Source organism: Ambystoma mexicanum, chromosome 2p, assembly GCF_040938575.1.
Source record: "Ambystoma mexicanum isolate Mex_15411 chromosome 2p, UKY_AmexF1_1, whole genome shotgun sequence".
NCBI classification, from domain to species: Eukaryota; Metazoa; Chordata; class Amphibia; order Caudata; family Ambystomatidae; genus Ambystoma; species Ambystoma mexicanum.
The window spans coordinates 1,054,779,302-1,054,792,220 of NC_090923.1; the positions used below are offsets into that span (position 1 = coordinate 1,054,779,302).

Consider the following 12,919-nt stretch of genomic DNA (forward strand, 5'->3'; position numbering starts at 1 on the left):
ACAAATGGGTGCTTTTCCCAGGAGGGTGCTGATTTGCATGCATGGATGTTGTCGAAAGTTTATACCAGTAGGCAGGGCGTGCCAATGTTGAGGGACATGCAGAGAAAAAGTGGTGTGCTGGAGATAGCTCAGAGTGGACAAGAAACTGAGAGGTTTGGAGTGTTATTGGAGCCCAGGGCATGTTAGGAGTAGTAACAAGAGACAAAAGAAGGTAGGTAGTGGGCAGTTAGTCCATTGACAGATTTAAAGAATAAAAATAGAAATTTGAAGAAGTAGCCATTGCGAATGAAGAGCCAGTTGGAACTAAAATAGTGGAAGAGGTGGAAGTTGTGCAAAGTGCAACATTTGAGGATTTAGTTGAGGGGAAGAAAGGAGTAGAGAGGACTTCCTAGCAGCAGGATGAAGAAGCAGTTGAGCCGCCTAAGTAAAAGAGAAGAGATGAGAGATTAAGTTGAGTGATAAGTTACAAGAAGGCAATCCTTTCAAAGGTTTAATAGGTTGAATCCGGATGAGACGGGCATTGATGTTATAAATTGTTGGAATCTGGGGTTGCTGTAAAAAAGGATGGCTTTAATCCCTGGAGAACGAGCGGGAAATTGATATGGGTTGGGAGAGAACTGAAAACCATTTTGAGCAGGATGCTTCATTCATTCAGGTTTTGATGGGTTTAGAATGAGACAACAAGCGGGCATCCAATGCACTATGGCTGGCTAAGAATCAGGGATGAAAAAAGGGATGGAGAAGATGTGGGTCTCAACAGCGAAGACATGATAAGAGAATTAAAGGGAGTAGATTAATTTTGCTATGGGGAGGTGTAAGATGTTAAGAGGATTGGGCCAAGCACTGAGACCTGTGGGACACACATAGGAGGTGGGTTAGTGTCAGAGGGTAGAGTGTGGCAAGAGACAGAAAATAGAATGGTCTGAGAGGTATCAATCGAGATGGGAGCTGGTTCTTGGATCCCTAGGCTGGAAAGTATTGCGGGGAAAGAGGAGTGATCAACAGTGTGAAAGAATGCAGAATGACCAGAAGGTTGAGAATGGAGGAGAGTGTGGTGTGGTGAGCAATGGTGAGGAAGTTGGAGACAAGCATAAGGTCTGTTTCCATGGGGTGATGGCTATGAAACATCGATTCGAGTGTGTCAGAAAGATTGTTAGCTTCTATTGACTAGCACACGCACCAGAACGTTTGAGTGATTCAGGAGAAAACACAATGGTCAATAGCATGATTCGCCGGGTTGGCAGCAGGCTTCTTGAGGATGGGTAGAAGAGTGGTGATTTGGAAGAAGTAGGGACAATGCCTGGGGAGAGTGAGTGATTGAATGGAGGGAGAAGCGGGGGAGGAAATGTAAGATTAGTTATATCTTTCATGGCTTGCAGAGAGACAGTGTTGGACAGGTTAGGTGTTCAGAGAATGGCAATCAGTTCAGTGGGAGAGGTAGCGGAGAAGAGCGAAGGAGGGTACAGTTGGAGGTGGGATGTGAGGAGGTGGGCAAAAGGAGGGGGAAGAGATATCTTAGTTGCATGTGGGATTTGTCATTCACCCCATAGCAACCAGTGCCTTCAGGGCCTACATGCCTATATTCAATGCGAACCTCTCATGCCCCTTGCTCTAGGTACGTTTTCACATCCTGCTCTCTCTTTCTTACAGTTCTGGAATGGATGCCTCCTAAAGGGCGCACACTGGCAGTCTGCCTGCCTGGGCACGGCTTTCCCCTTGGGCAGCTGCTCCTGGCAGGGGTAGCTTACGCCATTCGGGACTGGCGCTGGCTGCAGTTCGCTATAACATTGCCAATTTTCCTCTTCTTCTTCTGCTCCTGGTAGGTAGGTCTTGGGAAGGGAGACAGCAAACATGCATGTGAACAGTTATCATGCACAATATAGCCTGAATTCTATATGTCTGGCCAGCTGCTCTGCTTCTGCGTAAAAAAATAATCAAAGAGTCAAGTTCTTGGTCTGTTAATATATCACGTACTAGTTGTTTGTGATTTCATGGGCAGTTATTTACAGTCTGTACATTGGCCCGTCCACATGCAGCTGACGGTTAACTAGTTAATGGGAACAAGATTATTCTGTTTACATATCATTTACTTTTAGTGATGTAAGTGATGTAATCGCATGTTAGTATTTTTATATTTTCCTGTATGTATTGGGGTTCATAGTGATACTTTCGAAAAAAAAGTTTCAACAAACAAAAGTTTTGAAAACAAAGTTTCGAAAAACAAAGCTGTGACAGCCTATATTTAACATGCAAAGTGTATTTCTTTCGAAACCAATCCGTCGACAATAGTCATGGACTGGTTTCATTTGAACTGCACTTTTACATGTCAAAAGTAGCATTTCAATGCCTTTTTTTGTTGTAACTTTGCAATGTTAGATGGAGCTGTCCAGTGCTGGAATTACAGCACTGCACAGCTCCATGTAACGTTTCAAAGTTACAAAAGAATGGCATTTAGACAACAAAAAAAATCGAAAGTATGCCATTCGAAACTTTTTCGTTCGTTAAAATGACAGGACACCTGTATTGGAAGCCATACACAGTGTACTGGAGTGTTTAAATCCCCCTGTCTATTTGTGATGTCTTTCACAGTCCGTATATTGTTCTGCTTGCATTCCATTTGCAACCCCCATTTGGGATTTACACAAAATCTGGAGTGTGTTTAATGCATGAGTGAGAACGGAATGCAGCCAGGAAGGGATCTGAATTGCCATAGGCCACCTGCCAGAACAGCAGTGAAAGAAAGTTTTGGAGTGCAGCGTTGGCGAGTTATAATATTAGGGAGCCCCACAGCTGCTGGATGAAAAGCCAAGGACTACGTAGCAGAGGAGGTGACCATTAGAGGAGTGTGGCGAAGGCAGAGCGGAAAAACCAAGCAAGTGGAATAAAAGTTCAAGCCTGGAGAGTGGAAAAAGGTGGAGAGAATGAGAAAACCTGGAGAGCGGAAGAAGGTGATGAGAATGAGAACATCTGGAGAATGCAGGAAGGTGGAGTGAAAGAGAAAACCTGGAGAGTGAAGGAAAGTGGAGTGAAAGAGACAATATAGAGAGTGAAGGAATGTGGATTGAATGGGAAATCCCAGAGAGCGAACGAAGGTGGAAAGAGAAAGCGTAGAGAGCAGAGAAAGGGAGAGCAAACGAGAACCTGTGGAGAGTTGAATGTGGACGAGGACAACACAAAAAGAGGAGAAGAAAATGGGAACAGAGAAGCTTATTGCAAACAGATAAGAATGTGAGTGAGCCACCTTATCTCCAGAGAAGAAAGGCAGAGGCTGTTGCCTATGAACAGAGAGAGTCTGTGACCAATGAAATTGCAGAGAAGAAGGTGAGCGGGGCAACCTATTGCTGGAGATGAACGACAAGGGCTCTGGCCCATGAAAAGGCAGAGGAAAAGAAGGTGAACAGGACTTCTTATCCCCAGAAGCAAGGCAGAGGCAGTGGCTGTGAGCAGGAAGAGGTGGTGGCCTTTCAAAAGGCAGCATAGTAAGCAGAGTGTGTGCCAAAGAGAAAGCAGAGAGAGAAATGCCCGAACCCCAGGACAAAGAAATATCATACGGAGAAATGTTAGAATCCACGGCCAAAGGGAAAGAGCAGCGAGAAAAGGTCAAAGCACTGGCTAAGGAAAAGGCACCGAAAGGAACAGACAAGGAAAAGGCAGAGAATGAAAAGTCACAGGCTCTGGTGAGGGACATTATGTGAGCCAGCCACTGCTATTTGAAGACAATCCAGAGCAGTGGACTATGGACTAACTCGGGGACAAGCCAAGCTAGCACTAACCACAGAGACAATTTCATAGTTTGAGGATACTCTGAAAACCCCATAGAAACTAACAACCATCCCCAGAAAGCAAATAAATAACCTTAAACTAGAATTTGTTTGTTTTTGTCATTTCTAGCAAATTGCCACATATGGTTTCTTTGAGGGATCTCAGAACCAAATATGTTGTTCAACCCATGTCTACCAAACACCCTGAGATGACACAAGCTCAGGCTGTTGAGGCCTTAGAGCCAACCCAAGAGACAACTTCAGTGTATTAAAATCACCTGGTAAAGGCAGGAGCTCAGGCTGCTATGTCATTCCAGCAAACGCTAGAATCAACCTGATGGGTTCCAGGTCTGTGATTGACCTTTTTCACCCTTGAGGTCCAGCGACCTACCTGTCAATATTCTCATACAGTCATGTCTATGGAAAAGTTGCACTCACAACTATTGAGTTCCAGGAATTGAGAGATTTCTGCTCAACACAAGCCTGCACATGAGGATGCCATATGGCTGCTGTTGAGTCCTGCCCCTGTCGCTTTTGCCCACATTTGGAACCATGAACATGATTACCTGTGCTGCTTTCTACTGACTACCCAGGCAAACTGGTAGTTCAATATTACTTTGTTCTGACAAACCCCTCCAGGTAAACAAAGGGTTGTCATTGCTCAATTCTACTGCAATAATATTTGGCTTTGCGGAAGATCAGTCTGAATCCATAGGCTCCAATGTCTGATCTACTGATTCCCCAGTTTGGAGAAGTACAGAAACTATCAACAAGGTGCTTTGAGAAGAAAGATAAAAGGCTGATTTTTAGAGGACCTGGAGAATAGCCCAGTAGCTCATTCCCAACCAAGCGCTGAGCCCATGTCCCTCCCTACTGCCAGCATTAATAAACCCAGACGACCATAGGAAGGGAAAAGGACACTGAGGAAACAGAAATTGAGTTAAGTTTGAGACAAATCTTAACAGGAGGACAGGAGGCTCTCAAGGAGAAAACCAGTGCTTAGATACCGAATGAGACAAACAAATAGTTTGACCTTGAGTGGCACCAAGAATTCACAGAGATCATCTGCCCACAAAACCACTAGAGAGAACAATGACTACTAGCAAGAAGAGATTGCATACACCGTCCTTTGTCAACATGAAAGAGCCCCATTCCAAATGCATCAAAGGTAGAAATGTGCAGGGAAACCGGTCCCTCGACCCAGAAATTAGCAGGGAAATGTGGCATTGCCATCTCCCAGACCGGGAATCTACCAGGATTACATGGTATGCAGTGATAAAATCGCGGCAAAATGTCACCTGAGCAAAAATTGCTGTGGTTTGACCTGTTAAAAGTGTACCCCATTATACCATTTAAGGGGAGCGGGGGTTGCGGGGGTGTCCCCCGCTCCGCTTAAATGTTATAATGGGTCTAGGGGTTGGGGGGGTGTCCCATTTTTGCCCCAATTTTAACACATGGAACCAATTACATTCCCACTACCACTATTCAGATCTGTCAAGTTCAAAGCCCACGCAATACCAACTCAGACTGGGATTCAGGGGAGAAGGTCTGCTACATGAATGCCAAAACTTTGAACCCCTCTCGCTGTAAGAACAACATAGTATTCCCAAAGGGTTCCAGGTGTGATATCAACATGACTAACAACAAATTCCCTCCTGGGATTGAGTGCCTATTTAGGAACTCATTTTCAATTGGAACCTAAGGTGAATGGAAGGCTTAAAAGCAATGAGTAAGGCTTTAATGCCTTCCATTCACGCCACGGCTCATTTTTAAGCATTTGTATGGCAGAGAGGAGAGGCGAAGCACAACTTGCATTTCCGCCATCTATCTCCATCTTTGCCATACAAATACTCTAGTATATGCGGCTCTTGCGATGCGAGCATGGCAAGCAGCGCTCACAAACAAAAGTAAATGCTGCCAAGCATGCAAGCATGGCAGGCAGCGTTTACTCACTTTGCACTGCAGATTGAAAATGTGAATGGCAAAAGGCGGCGTGCATGCTTGTATGCCGCCTTGTTGTCTTTACATTTGCACTCCGCAGTGCAAGTGATGAAAATTTGGCAGCAGGCAGGTACTTACGTTACAGTGTAACCGTAACGACTCTGCGCAGTCAAATTACATTTTTATAGAAAACGAGCTGCATATAATCGCAACCTCCCATTAAAGAGGGAACACACTTGGAGAAACTGGAGCTGAAACAGGGACCTGAAAGTCCCTCTGGAAATATCTCAATAAAGTATTTGGATGACTTTGAATGATCTTTATTATATCTTCACTTGAGAATCCAGAATCAAGCTACCAAAACTATGAAGCGAAAACTCAGATAGGTTCCTTGGAGAAAACCCTGATTGGGAAAAAATGAAAGTTCCTATTTATTCGTAGAGTTTAGTACGTCTCTGACTTTCTCATATATGAACAACCAGACTATAGAGGAAAAGTACCAAGTTCTAGATATTATCCCTAATTGATTTTGGTTGTCCACAAAGTGCCATTCCAACCAAGCTCGTACCTCTTTATTTAAGGAATTCAAGAGACAAAATGATCATTTGCTCTTCTGTATCGGACTACAGTAGCCTACCGAGGCTTTCAAATATGGCTCCATCATTGCCCTCATACCCACGCTGCCAGAAACATTCATCATTAGGTCAGACTTAATGCTGTTTGACAATTGGTTTGATGAAGCTAGAACAACCTACCGGAAGAAGGTTCCCCTCTCATATACCAGGATGTGCTTTCATACCTCCTGTCACATAGACAATCTAACTCGATTTGCTAGCATCCATGAGAGAGAGTAGGACAATCCACAAGTACCCAAAGCAAGATGGCAGCTTTGCTTAAGGAGTGCGAGAAAGAAAGGGAAGAGGAATTTGACTAACAACCTCATTTTAAATGAGGCGGCACATGAAATGAAAGAATAAAAGCGAGCCATAATGCGTTTACACCTCTATATAACCTACCACCTCATTTGGAAGCACTGACAAGATGGAGTAGGGGCACACAGTGGGCATGAGATCTCCGGAGTGCCCATCTCCTCCAATCTCGAAACTCACACCCACCGGTGCATTGCCTACTATTACAGTGCTGTTGATACTAGGCGACAATGGGGAGAGGCACCAGAGCCAATGCAACCTATTAAGGCCCACAAGACCACTGCTCCAGGAGTGGCAGGAAATACATTGTGTCTGAGAAATTTCTCTACACAGAACTCAATAAACTGCAGGAATGTGTTTGCATAGCACAATGTCCGCACATAGCAATTAGGAAACCTCACATTGCCTGTGGAAGGATAAGCCTGCTGCACATTAGTAAGTCAATTCTCCAAAGCAAGACATTTCAAATAAAAAATGAATCGGAGAATGAATCCTGGAAGACATATGGTAGAGAGGGCATGCCACATTGTCTTTTCAGAGTCAAACTCCCTTGAAGATATCCAATTTACACTGACTTTTGTCTCCAAAAGAAAATCAAAGAAAAGTGGGCTAGGAGGCCTCCTCCTTTTGTGGGACAACCAGGCACATTATACACTACAGAAGAACACAGGCAGAACTGAGGGTGAGGCACAACTTAGAACAGGAAAGACCAGAGAGGATAATATGGCAGACACCCTAACTAAGCAAAGGAATAGATTACATGGGCAGCCGAGAGAACAACATTGAGGACGAACAATCAAAACTAAAAGAGAGATGCCTCAGCTGCCATGAAGGTAGTGGAGCAGACAGTGAAAGATATTCAAGGTAAATGTAAAGATTAAGAGAAACACTCTCGGTGTCAGAACATCAGAATAAAACATCTAAAATAAGGACTGGAGTTTAAGAACGTGGACAAATATAAGATCAACCCATTTACAGTGACAGGCTTCCACCTGAACAACCGTGAAGCGGAAATTGACAGATCACATGGAGTTGGCAGACCTCAAACTGAACCGGGAGCAGTGCCAAGCGTGGTGTTAGACATTCCAAATCTGGATGTGCAATGACATTTATCCCACCACACTAGCAAGGAAACACAGCAAGCAAACGCCAACAGACACGCCAATCAAGAGAGGCACATGATATCGATGTCTCTTCCTCTCAGACAAACAATATAAAGGAAATAACAGTTCACATGTGGAAGAGATATCAAAAGAAGACCTTATAGAGATTTAAGACAGGTGCGACACATTATACCACACCTGCTTACACAGCTGTCTATTGATGACAGAAACACTTAAATGAAGCCCCTTTTTAAACGTTTGAGAAAGAGGACTGATATTATTAACTGATGTCCCTTATTTCGACCTCGAAGGATCTGCTCAGAAATAAAGCAAAGGAAGACGCATGCTGATGGGGTCACAAGAGACATTCATAGATCTGCAGGAATGATAATGTGGTGACCTCACTTAACTGCCCCTTTGCTTTTTTTCTCTTTCCACTAGTCGAGCAAAATGAGAAAACTGGATGTTGAGAATGAAATGTGTCTTTTGACATTAGAAGGATCATACTCTATTAATAGTGGTTAATGGCTCTGTCCACTACTGGTTTGTCAATGGTGGAGACGCATGGCCATTTACAGACATAACGATAAGATGTGCATAATACACCTAGGAGGATGAAGATGGGGGACCAGGTGGAGAAGATAAAGGGAAAGAAACAGGTAAGAGAAAACGATTAGCAGCTTCAAAAGATCTGGTTGGCTTCAAGAGCGATAGCAAGTAGGTTGCCTGGGGAAAAGGTGTGGGAAGGTACATTTGTGCTGCGATTGTAAAACGAAGAAACACATGGACAGACTATCAATCCTCGAAAATTACAAATGACTGTGACATAGTTGCCCTTTTCATCTAATATAGCCTTCATCTAGAGAGGATTCGGATTGACAGAAATGGTAACGATATGGACTTATAATAATATGTAAGGGTTGAACACACCTAATAAGAAATGCAAGCTCTTCCAATAATTGCTGAGTCACCTGCTACAACATGCCTAAAAGACACACAGCTGGTGGTATGAAAACAACATAGAATTAATCATAAACAATACACTGTAGATTTACACGCTGGTATTACCTCTGTGGATAAACCCACATTCCAACATTTGATCCAAATAATGCCATAACTATTGGTTCTTTGTACTGAAGCATACCCTTACTGCAGGGTAGCCGCGTATTGGCCACACATTGGGTTCAGGTCTGTGACACAATCATATGGCTTATCAGGTGGCAAGATCTCTGCTTGTAATAACAAACCTTCATAAAATCTGGGTAATGTAACCACTAGTGCTCCAATTGTGTGGTCTACTACTAGGCTTTAAGAACATTTTGTGGTGGGCCCTGTCTCCGTCCATATTTTGTGCAGCCCAATTTCTAGCGTTGAATGTAATAGCCATTGCTCCCAATCTATTACCGGATTATGTTGCACCAACCAAGGCATTTCCAATATAAGGCTGAACTGTAGAGCAGCAATTAGCTCAAATATGATATCCTCTTCATGCCCAGGAAAAGTGAGCATGTGTAGTGCTTATGTTTGGGTGGAAACAGGACCTGAAGTCAAGACTGAACAATTCACTGTCTGCACTGGTTCTGGCGAGGATTGTTGATTAAAGGCAAACCCAGTTTATGAGCCAGAGCCATGTCAATGAAGTTGCATGTAGCCCCTGAATCAACCAAAACTTGGGTTTGGTGGGTAGGAAATACAAAGTGACCAGCAGGTAGAAATTATTTCTTTGGTTCTCTGTGGTGTTGGCTATAGTGTTTTGGGACTCATGAACAGAAAAGCTTGGTGAAACAGTCCTCGCCACTACTTTTTTTCTGCCTCAGTGTTTCATCTTTCAAAAGAGGTGGTTCTCTTGTGAGTAGTCTGACATTAACTCACAACATGTCCAGCATTACTGCAATACAGAAAAAGATTATTTCTTCTTTTTTTCAATTCTTCTCTGTGGTCAGAATCATTGAACACTACCTATCTATTGTGGAGGATCAAAGGAAACACACAGATGCGGTAAAGGCATGTTCTCACTGTTAAGCCTATTTAAAGTAAAATGAGGCCTATCGGTCCCGATAACTAAGGTGTGTTCCCTACCTATCTTTCTAGCTGCGGTGCTCAACAGTCAGAATTAATGTTCAAAAACAAATCTATCCTCTGTCCCAATCTAAGCTATCTGACCCTACAACTATTATAACTAACGGTCAGGAGAATGACTCCCTTCTCCTGGTGTTCATGTTTTGCCACAAGTTTTGTCTGACTCCTCTTATTCCTTTCAGTATCGCATATGAAAATAGTCTCTTGCATCCATTGTATAAAGTTTTGCAGTTCTTTTAAGGAACTGGTACTTCCCTTGTTCTTATTCTTCCTTGTAAGCTTAAGTCTGTTTAAGCTCCTTTTCTCCATATTGCAGGGTTCCTGAATCTCTGTTATACTCTTCTCCTCTCTTTCATAGTTATTCAAGTTTCAATTATAACTCCCCCATTCTCAGGTGCAGTTTTATATATGAGTTTGGGCTTACTGGCTTCACAGGTTTATTCTCCACAATGTCTCTCTTTCTTCTGCTCTCTTTCTTATCTACACGATATGGGCGCCGTCCCATTTTGCTAAAGTGACAAGCCTCCAACTTTATTTCTTTCCCACTCTATGGTTTTAGTATTTCTTCTCATCTCCTTCAAACAGTTCTTTTTTACTGGATTATTTCAAATAGTTTTCCCATTAGTACTGGGGTGAGTTTTGCTTAACTTATAATGAGTCCCTCTTGGTTTCCCGGTTTTCCCATTCCCCGTTTAACCTTCTGTGTTCCGGGCAAAGTCGGAGGGACCTGCAGGCGCTTGGATTCTCCTTCCTTCTCGTCGCTGCTACATGGTTTGCTCTCCACGCTGTCTCGTCCTGGATGTGCCGTTCCCGTTTTTTGGACATCACAGGGTTAGTGACTCGAACTGGGAGATGCTTACTCCCCTAGATGGTTTTGGCGCTATTGTACAGGCAGACTGCTCACCACTCTGATTCCGTGGTCATGCCACCACTGCTCTTGCTCCTCCACCTTGCTTCTCTTTCTTCCGCAGCCGGTTGCTCTGCATTTCTGTTTCTGCACTACAGCGGCTCTATCGCACGTTGGCTCCACATTCTCTTCGAGCCCCGCCATCTTCCGTTCCATCACGCACAGGGAGCATTCTCTGCATCTCACGGGGCTTCGCTCTCTCTCGGCCTCCTCTCCCTCACTGGTTAGTCTTGCATCCCTTTTCAGCCTCCTCGTTGCAGTCCATTGGAGACTTGAATTTGAAGGCACATCATCCATTTCTTGCCGTTCAAAATATAACTTCACATTATCATCATGAGTTTCATAATAGTTTAGTATATTGTATAAGTGAAGTGCCATCAAGGAGTTCCACACAGGAAAGAGAGTCTTTGTCCGCAAAGACGGAGTGTCTCCTGGTGAGGTCGCACTTGCCTCGACCCCTAGAGAGGGGGTTACGTAGCAGGCTCACCTTATCCTCATAGGGGGCTCCCCTTTGGGGGGATGGGTCAAATTCCCTCAATTCGTTAAAACTGCATAAGTTCCACCTCTATGTTCTGTGTACTAAATTCCTTACCTGTATCAAGGCGGACTAGAGAAAAGCTATCATATTTATTTTTTCCCCTTTTCCTTCTGCTAACGTATATTCCATTCATAAGGCAAGATCTATGGAAAAAAAGGAAGTGATGAAAGACAGAAACCAAATAAAATCAAAGCAGAAAAGCGGTTAGGGAACTTCGAATGGTCTTACGAAGAAATACTGAGGACAATCTCACGACTCAAATGCTCTAGGGCACCTGGCCCCGACGGTCTGAGCAATCAGATCCTGAAAAGAAACCTGCAAGCATGGGCAAAAGTCTGCAAACATTTATTACACCTCATCATAAAAAATAAACAAATTCCACACACATGGAAAACCACCACATTAATTCCGATCTACAAAAAAGTGGAGCAGAACTTCCCTTTCACCCATCGTCCGATAGCTTTGTTAGACCCCCTTGGGTAATTATTTGCGACCATATTACAACGCCGCCTGACTGAATGGATAACAAATAACCAAATATGTGACATGGGACAAACAGGCTTCATAAGAGGAGTTGGCACAAACATCAATCTCCTCATATTAAATCTACTGAAGCTCAAAGCGATGAGAACCAACACCCAGACACTCGCAACATTCATCAACTTTCAAATGGCATTCGATAGTGTCATACGTCAAAAATTGTGGGAAAAACTTAGAACATGGAATTTCCCCTCAGACATCCTAGAACCAATTCTAGCTTTGCATTCATCTACTAGTGTCCGAGTCAGATTATCACAAACAGGGGCTGCCACAGATGTTATCCAGACATGGAATGGCCTAAAACAAGGTTGCCTGCTGGCTGCTACACTTTTCAGTTTATAGCTCGCAGTCTTCGAAGAACATCAAAAATCCTTAATAACCAATCCACCAATCCTGAATGGGACATCCATAAAATGGATTTTGAAGGCAGACAATTTAGTGCTCTTTGACAAGACTCAAATAGGCATGCAAAAAAGAGTCAATGCTCTTTCTGACTATGCAGAAAATAACGATCTAAGTTTTAACCTGGCAAAATCTCATCTAATGTGCCTAACAAAATACATGGGAACAAAAAGGAAAGAACCAACAATCTTTCTTCAGAAGACAAAAATAGAAACTGTGACATTTACCAAATACCTAGGAGTGTAGCTCGACCACACCATCACTGGAAGCCTGCGGAAATAACATCTTTTGACACAAATCGATTCACTTGCTCGACAGGGAGCAATGCTCCACAAGAAATATGGCACATTCTCCTACAAACCTCTGACCATGTTTTACAGACAAAAGATCACTGTGATAGCAACATATGGAAGTGAAACCCTCCTAAATATATCATGGGAAACCTAGGATTTAATAGAAGGAAGGTTCTGGAGAAAAGTGCTAGCCCTTCCACCATCCTTCCCAGTTAACCGAATTAGATTTGAGCTAGCACTTCAATCCCTGGAATCCATCGTAACATGGAACACACTAGACCTATACAGAAAAACAGTGATGGAGGAAGACCATCAATAACTCAATCTTAAATACATGGAAAGAAGCCTGCAAAAAAATTGATGCCAACCAAGAGCATCACAGAAGAAACACTGACGTGCCGACCAGTTGAAACAAAAAAAAAATCC

At 43.3% G+C, this 12,919-nt stretch overlaps 1 protein-coding gene across 2 annotated transcripts in view; it reads left to right on the top strand.

Annotated features, from left to right (window-relative positions):
- LOC138567098 (solute carrier family 22 member 20-like) overlaps window positions 1-12,919 on the top strand; it is a 376,503-nt gene that overhangs the window by 223,402 nt on the left and 140,182 nt on the right. For both annotated transcript variants that reach the window (XM_069644968.1, XM_069644969.1), the window contains one exon: window positions 1,651-1,819. In XM_069644968.1, the coding sequence (XP_069501069.1) occupies window positions 1,651-1,819 (169 nt within the window). The remainder of the gene's footprint in view (window positions 1-1,650; window positions 1,820-12,919) is intronic.